Here is an 8,999-nt window from a genome sequence, read left to right as displayed (position 1 = left end):
ACACACACACACACACACACACACACACACACACACACACACACACACACACACACACACACACAGAATGTAGTTTATGTAGACAGATGCTATAGGTTCATTGTGTATCTGCTAAACTATGTTTAACTCATTGTGTCACAGTATACTGTAGTGGTGAAGTCACAGATAACAAAGGCATCCATAGATAGGACCTGACTGGTCTGCACTCTGCTTACTGTATACTGTACTGCAGAGGTGGGAAAAGTATGCAAATGTTTTACAAGTAAAAGTCCGGAATGCAAAATTTACTTGAGTAAAAGTTCGATCCCCCGGCCCCAATATGCTTCTGTTGGTAATCGCTCTCATTTTAAGTATTTTGTGAGTGGCACACACCTGCCAGCAGGAGTCAGTCACAGGCGTGTGACTGGCACCTGAACATGGGTTCTGCAACTTTGTTGAGTTTGTGTTGATGCTCCAAGCAGCAACACTGCCCCCCCCCCCCCCATGGAAAGATGCCACGTTTGTCCCTTCAGGATAAGGCCTGTGGTGCATCAGGACAAGTGGAAGCTGGTGTTCCGTTATGCAGAGTGGCAGCATTATTTGGTGTCAGCCCTGGTACCATTTACACACTGAGGACCAAGTTCTGCACAACTGAAGGCTACCAATGACAGATGTCCAAGTTGCAGGACCCATGCTCATGGTGCCAGGCACACACCTGCCTGCAAATGGTACCAGGGCTGACACCAAATAATGTGTAATCTGCATAACGGAACACCAGCTTCACTTGCCCTGTTGCATCATGGGTCTTTTCCTGATGGGACAAACGTGGCATCTTTCCATGAGGTCAGTGTTGCTGCTTGGAGCATCAACACAAACTCAACAAAGTTGCAGAACCCATGTTCAGGTACCAGTCACACACCTGTGACTGACACACACCTCTCAGCAGGTGTGTGCTGGCAGGTCGCTCATAACGACAGCGATTACCAACAGAAGCGTATTGGGTGGGGGGGGGGGAGCAGGACGGAGGCTCTACGTCCTCCCGGTGGAGGCTCCTCACTGGCAGGCGAGCCAGCAGTGAGTGGCAACACTAATGTGTGTGTGGAGGAGTTCAACACTAATGTGTGTGTGGAGGAGTTCAACACTAATGTGTGTGTGGAGGAGTTCAACACTAATGTGTGTGTGGAGGAGTTCAACACTAATGTGTGTGTGGAGGAGTTCAACACTAATGTGTGTGGAGGAGGAGTTCATTGGCATGATGGTTCAATTGGGGAGAAAAAAGGATACAAAGCCAAACATTAAATAAAGAAAATAATAAAAACTAGAAAATGTGCTCCTCGGAGCACAAGTCTCCGCCAGCAGATCCGTGATCTCTGATTAATTTAATTATTTCTCTCTGTTTCTTAGCTTTGGCCTTCTGCGCCTTTGCGTCTTCATCAGGTTTCAGATGCTCATTTGCTGCTTCTTTAGTTTGCATAATGGGAGTTAGTTTCATTGTGTGATCTCAGCCTCTCCTGTCTAAGTTATTTATATATTTATATTACATATTGTGATGTCACGTAAAACTGACCAATGTTAGGTGTTCTCAGAGGGACACACACACGCACGGACGGGTGATTTGTACTGGAAGGTACTGTTCCAATCAAGACTGATTGATCCTGTCTTACCCTACTTCAAAAACATAAATGGCTTTTTGAAGTGACACACCTATTTATAGGGTTTTATTTCGTCATACGTCCCTCTAGCCAATCAAAGGCATTGGTGTCAACATATTGACACGTGTCACGTGGAGCTTGACCAATGTTAGCTTGGCTAGGGGCCATGCTAACACACGGCGGGACAAAGCGAAAACATACTCTCCACCTCCGGCGGAGACAATAAACACCTTACATCTGCTTCTAGAACCTTCATAACCATCCTAACTAGTATGTTGTGGTTCTGGTTCCAGTAGAACCAGTATGCCAGCAGCAGCAGTGTGTTGTGGTTCTGTGGGGAACGTCAGAGCTCTGTGGGAAACCAGAATAAAGAAAACTACAGACGACATCCAGAAACAGAAACAGCAGAGAGATAAAACATCTTTAGGAAGGTGAGTGATATCAGACAGTGTTCTGTGGCTCCTGCTTATTGATCTAAGATTCACTTTTTACACCTGCAATTCTCATTGTCTCATCTTGTCTCACGTCCTCAGCTTGTCTTCAGGCTGTCTGGTGTTGTTTCATTGTTTCATCTTGTCTCATGTCCTCATTGTCTCGTGTCCTCATTGTCTCGTGTCCTCATTGTCTCGTGTCCTCATTGTCTCGTGTCCTCATTGTCTCGTGTCGTCTCATATTGTCTCGTGTCCTCATTGTCTCGTGTCCTCATTGTCTCATGTCCTCATTGTCTCGTGTCCTCATTGTCTCATGTCCTCATTGTCTCTTGTCCTCATTGTCTCTTGTCCTCATTGTCTCTTGTCCTCATTGTCTCGTGTCCTCATTGTCTCATGTCCTCATTGTCTCATGTCCTCATTGTCTCGTGTCGTCTCATATTGTCTCATGTTGCCTCATTGTTTCAGGTTGTCTCATATTGTCTCATATTGTCTCATAATGTCCTTATCAGTGTTGATTTTGACAGCAAATTCTGATGTAGTTTTAGTCATAGTCTTTTGAATAAAATTCCATTTAGTTCATGTTTTAGTCATCTGAAATGCTTCACTTTTGATCTAGTTTTAGTTGACTAAATATCATAAGATTATTGTCGACTAAATCTACAGTTGATTTAGTCTAATACAATGTGTGTTGGCGGTGCCTTGATGGTGTCGTAATGACTGATTTTACACTTGGTTGCATGCTGAAAATAGCCGATCTACAAGCTCACAACTGCAACGCAATATATCGAAATTGTCAATATATTTAGTAATAGCTTTAGTCATCGTAGCTTAGTTTTCGTCCGTGAAAAAAGGTAGTCGACGAACATTTTTCGTCATAGTTTTAGTCGACGAAATCAACACTGGTTCTCATAATGTCTCATATTGTCTCATATTGTCTCATATTGTCTCATGTCTCATATTGTCTCATATTGTCTCATATTGTCTCATGTCTCATATTGTCAGGTTATCTCATGTGTGGGAGGATCGTATCATTTTGGCCAAACTGAATGAGAAGGTTGTGACAGAAGATGGACGTCTGGTTCTGAGGATTGAGAAAGAAGAATGGAAGGTAATCTATGGAACCCTCATATCACTGTATGAATATGTTTACAAACAAACAAACAAACACTGATGGAGGTAATGAAATGAGGAATACATTTCATTCTGTTTAGTTTTAGTTTTATTTATTTTAACTAACAGCAACATCGTCAACGACATAATAAAAGCAGATTTTGCAGGTGAGATTGAAAAACAACATGGGGTTTATATGTTAATTTCACCTTAATTCATAACAAATATACAATACAAATAGGAAAGTAATCAAACCAGATCGCATCACATTTGTTCCTTAAATAAAATTGTGAAGATTTGTTTTAGAACATTCTACTAATAATGATTTAACCAAAACTGTAATTGAAATAAATTCTGTTCTTCAAAGTGTTCTCTCAGCCTCTCCACAACAGGTTAAGTTGTGCTTAGGTGCTCTTGAGCAAGAAAGAGAGTCGTACAGGCAACCGTTTGATGTCAACTGTGTGGATGTGTTTCTGCAGACTTTACCCAAGGCCTTGGTTCACCTGGTTCAAATCCAGGAGTGGCAGATCCACCGGACCGGACTGCAGAGCATCCCCAGTTTCATCTCCAAGTTCAGTGGTCTGATGGTGCTGGATCTGAGCCACAACTCCCTTACTGAGATCCCCAGGGAGATAGGTGAGATGTTAGCATATTATTAGCATCTTATTAGCATTAGGGTACTAAAACATCACTGAGATACTTTCCTAAGGAGAGCGAGGAACATAGGGCCTAAACCTAAACCTAACCCTAACCTTAGTGGGGGAACATAGAACCCGGGGAACATAGGGATGACCCCCCCAGGGAGATAGGTGAGATGGTAGCATCTTATTAGCATTCCATCACTGAGATCCCCAGGGAGAAACTAGCGAGCTGGTTTCCTTTTGACCACTAGGACTCATGTTGTTATGTGTTGTCATGGTAACAGGTCAGTGTGTACGTCTCAGTAACATGTTGTTATGTGTTGTCATGGTAACAGGTCAGTGTGTACGTCTCAGTAACATGTTGTTATGTGTTGTCATGGTAACAGGTCAGTGTGTACGTCTCAGTAACATGTTGTTATGTGGTGTCATGGTAACAGGTCAGTGTGTACGTCTCAGGGATCTCCTGGTCAGCTATAACAGGGTTCACACGGTGCCAGAGGAGCTGGGATGTTGTGAGAACCTGGAGAGACTGGAGCTGGCCATGAACCGCAACCTCTGTGACCTGCCAGCACAGGTAACCTCTGACCTTTAACCCCGAACCAAAACCTCTGTGACCTCTCACAGGTAACAGGTCGGGTTAGGGACCGGTTACCTGTGAGAGAAAACCTCTAAACCTGAACCTGAACCTCAGCCAAAACCCCTCAGATCTTCACCCTGACATTGACCTTGACCTTGACTTGAAAAAACAAAACAAAAACAAGCTACATATACATACACAACTTCAAAACAACACAAAGGTTCAAGAAAATAAAATAATAAGCAGACCCACCCACCCCTCCCAGGAACCAACGATGCCACAAAAAGCAATGGCCAAACGCCATGTATATTGTACCTGTGCAAAGTTACCTGTGCACAGCCTAAATCAAGCCCTTAAGCTCATCTGCAATGTTAGACCATACGTTAACGTTTCTCTCGCTTGTTCCATGTCATCTCGCACGTTATGCCTAACCTGACCTCAGCCCTACTGTCGGCCCACATTTTGTGACTGTGTGACTTCAACATTCAGTGATGCAGTGAAACATCGATCATGTTTTAGTTTCACCTTCTCTCTCCACACAATTCCTGTTTGTAATGGAGGAAGTGGAACAACTCATTCTTTAAACAGTTCTCTGTTGTTTTTAACTCAAGCTTTTATATTTTACTGTACTTGTCACTTGCTAGTCGTGTGAACGCACATATCACTGACCTTAACCCTGGACTCCCAGGAAGACTATAGAGGCTCATTCATGTGTCTCTAATGATCCTTCAATGAACATAAACCTCTACTCGACCCCTGACCTCTAGTCCTGTGTGTTTGTTGTTGTTCTTCAGCTCAGTAAGCTGAAGAAGCTGACCCACCTGGATCTGTCCATGAACCAGTTCACCTTCATCCCAGACAGTGTGGTGAATCTGCCCGCTCTGGAGTGGCTGGACATGGGAGGAAACAGACTGCAGTCCCTGCCTGAAGACATTCACAGGTCTGTAGCACTGAAACACTGAAACCTGAAGACATTCACAGGTCTATAACACTGAAACCTGAAGACATTCACAGGTCTGTAGCACTGAAACACTGAAACATGAAGACATTCACAGGTCTATAACACTGAAACCTGAAGACATTCACAGGTCTGTAGCACTGAAACACTGAAACCTGAAGACATGCACAGGTCTGTAACACTGAAACACTGAAACCTGAAGACATTCACAGGTCTGTAGCACTGAAACACTGAAACCTGAAGACATTCACAGGTCTGTAGCACTGAAACACTGAAACCTGAAGACATTCACAGGTCTATAACACTGAAACCTGAAGACATTCACAGGTCTGTAACACTGAAACACTGAAACCTGAAGACATTCACAGGTCTGTAGCACTGAAACACTGAAACCTGAAGACATTCACAGGTCTGTAGCACTGAAACACTGAAACCTGAAGACATTCACAGGTCTATAACACTGAAACCTGAAGACATTCACAGGTATGTAGCACTGAAACCTGAAGACATTCACAGGTCTATAACACTGAAACCTGAAGACATTCACAGGTCTGTAGTACTGAAACACTGAAACCTGAAGACATTCACAGGTCTGTAGCACTGAAACATGGCCTGTCCTTCCATCATAGATATGAACATCACAAGTATTTCAGAAATCTGACTTAAGAATTTAAGCATTAGAGTCTATTTATATAATGACTGAAGTGTCCTTATTTATCTCTATAACTAGGCTGTAAAATAATGCCAGAGAGTACAAATGGAACCAAAAGGAACAGTATCATGTGATATAATGTTGTATTAAAACATGTCAACGCTCTGTGTAATGATACTAATGATAATAATAATATTAATAATAATAATTATATATATTAATGTTGTATTAAAGGATGGAACATGTCAACGCTCTGTGGCTCCAGAGGAATGAACTGGAGAGTCTTCCAGAGAACATCAGCAGAATGTTCAACCTCACCACTCTGGTCCTCAGCAGGAACAAACTGACTGACATCCCTAAACTCATGGAGGGAATGACCCAACTCAGGTTATTATACCATACTATATACTATTACCACTATACTATATACTATACCACAACGAAAAAACATCACATGGATGCACCTGGGACGTATCATCAGTGTTGTAGCCTGGGGTCATAGGATGTTTCGGGTCTCGCAACATACACCCTCACCCAGGTGACCCAGCCAGGGTTGATCAAGCCCCGACTTACGTCCCAGGTAGCTACCCACGGTCAGTCCTAAATAGGGAAAGACAGGGCCACTCAATACGCTTGTCCGAAACTACTCTGCCAGGAATGGGGGAGAGCGGAGGCTCTGGCACGTGGAGGGGCTAGGCTCTGTGGATGGCCTCCTGGCCGGGCTCCTCCTCCGTCTCACCAGGTCCAGGACCTGAGCGTTGCACCAGACTCCCCCGCTCCAAACATTTCATTCTGGTGTGATGGTGTCTTGGCCCGTGGTGGTACTGCAGGCTCCCTTGCGTCTTGCTTGAATGGTCCTCCTAAAGGCCTCACCGTGGATTTGTTGGGCTTCTTCCTCACGGAAGACAAAGACTGGGGCGCCAACCCAAACTGCTCCCGGATGCCATCTACATTCCGGCTGTCACCCGTCTCTCCGGTGGTCACCAATCTATTCCTGGTTGTCAAGTAGTCTATAAATTCCTATGAGCCACTATAAATAGAATAACTATAACGAAAAAACATCACATGGATGCACCTGGGACGTATCATCAGTGTTGTAGCCTGGGGTCATAGGATGTTTCGGGTCTCGCAACATACACCCTCGCCCAGGTGACCCAGCCAGGGTTGATCAAGCCCCGACTTACGTCCCAGGTAGCTACCCACGGTCAGTCCTAAATAGGGAAAGACAGGGCCACTCAATACGCTTGTACTATACACACTACTATACTACCTAAACTCACGGAGGGAATGACCCAACTCAGGTTATTATACCACTATAATATATACTATATACTATTACCACTATACTATACCACTACTATACTACCACCATAACCCTTAAACTCATGGACTCAAGGACCCAACTCAGGTTATTATACCACTATAATATATACTATATACTATTACCACTATACTATACCACTACTATACTACCACCATAACCCTTAAACTCATGGACTCAAGGACCCAACTCAGGTTATTATACCACTATAATATATACTATACCACTATACTATATACTATACCACTATACTATATACTATACCACTACTATACTACCTAAACTCATGGAGGGAATGACCCAACTCAGGTTATTATACCATATACTATTATATACCATTACCACTACTATACCTTCTTGTTCGTTGTCTTGATTGACAGCTTTGTGAACTTCCGGGACAATCCTCTGACCATGAACGTAGACCTGCCTCCGCTGGTGAAGAAGAAGAGCGGCGGAGAGGAGGAGGATGAGGACGACAGGGAGATGTTCGGACGAGACTTCATGCTGGCGTACATCCAGGAGGAACGCAAACGACGCTACGCCGTGCTCAACATGCACCGCGCCACCAGTAAGTATAAAGCCTCTACACCATGCTCAACATGCACCGTGCCAACAGTTAGTACGTAGCCGCACCGGCATGAGGGGAAAAGTCTTACAGTCTGCCAGATGTCAGCTATAGGCTGCCGCTACTCCACGCTGTAGCAGCCTACAATAAGTGAAAGAGCGTGTTTTCACCTCCATTAATAAGGAATCCAACAACTTTGTTCCCCCATATACATTGGCTGCAGTAATCTGATCCCTGGTCAGTCTATCATAACAACACTTGATTCCTGCAGCCTGAGCCCCCCTTCTTTCACACCCACACAGCCAGTTTACAAAGAACAACTATGTGTTGTGTATTAGCTTGTCTGACACCGAGTTGGTTGGGTTGAGAGAGCAGCTGTAGCAGAACGTACAGTAACAGAACGGTCACGGCCGTGAGAAGCGAGCATGCAGCCAATACACAACGACGATTGGGCAACACAATGGAAAACGGTGGGGTGCTAGACCAGCGCCGGTCGGGGAAAATAAATTAATAAATAAATAGACCGCTTGATCCCAATATTAACGAGAGCAAAAACTATATTTAAAACATTATTTCTGAACCTTTCAGAATCATGATGGAGTTCATCCAATCAGAACGCTTCTGTCCTGCTGTCAGGATGACGTCAACCAATCAGAACGCTTCATGCTGTCCAGGATGATGTCTGGTCTTCGGTCCAGCTCTGAGGATGAACTGTGTTTGCATTCCTGTTGTCCAGCCAGGACGCTCAGTGATTGGCTGTCCTCCAGCTAGGAGGCTCACTGATTGGCTATCCTCCAAACCAGGACGCTCAAGTGATTGGATAACCTCCAGCCAGGACGCTCAAGTGATTGGCTATCCATGCTCAGTGATTGGCTGGTTTTTAAACGGGCAAACAAACTAGAAACAAATAATTAGAGAGGCGCGCTGCTCTGAACACAGATCCCCGCCAGGCCGGGTTGCCTACCCAGGGCTGTGTCAGTCATGGGTTGCAGCCGTCAGGACAAGAGGAAGCTGCAAGGGGAATAAGAGTCTGTACGACCGACGGTGCAACTGTTCTGTGTTTGTAGCGCCCCCCCTATGGGCAGAAGAGAAAGCACTTTTAGAGGTGAGCTC

The 8,999-nt window shown here is 44.5% G+C and overlaps 1 protein-coding gene across 1 annotated transcript; it reads left to right on the top strand.

Moving 5' to 3' along the window:
* Window positions 1–1,934: 1,934 nt before the first annotated feature.
* On the top strand, window positions 1,935–8,684 carry lrrc39 (leucine rich repeat containing 39; the record flags this gene model as incomplete). The annotated part of the gene is made up of 8 exons (XM_080429910.1): window positions 1,935–2,062; window positions 3,065–3,170; window positions 3,652–3,808; window positions 4,251–4,387; window positions 5,185–5,330; window positions 6,235–6,387; window positions 7,702–7,889; window positions 8,475–8,684. 8 exons carry the CDS (start codon window positions 1,935–1,937, stop codon window positions 8,480–8,482), a joined length of 1,023 nt encoding a protein of 340 aa, XP_080286036.1. The 3' UTR covers window positions 8,483–8,684.
* Between the last annotated feature and the right edge of the window lie 315 nt (window positions 8,685–8,999).

This window comes from Gymnoscopelus braueri (genome assembly GCF_963280865.1).
Source record: "Gymnoscopelus braueri genome assembly, chromosome: 6".
NCBI lineage: Eukaryota > Metazoa > Chordata > Actinopteri > Myctophiformes > Myctophidae > Gymnoscopelus > Gymnoscopelus braueri.
The sequence above is the reverse complement of the archived record's forward strand: the minus strand, read 5'-3'. Positions and strand labels throughout refer to the sequence as shown.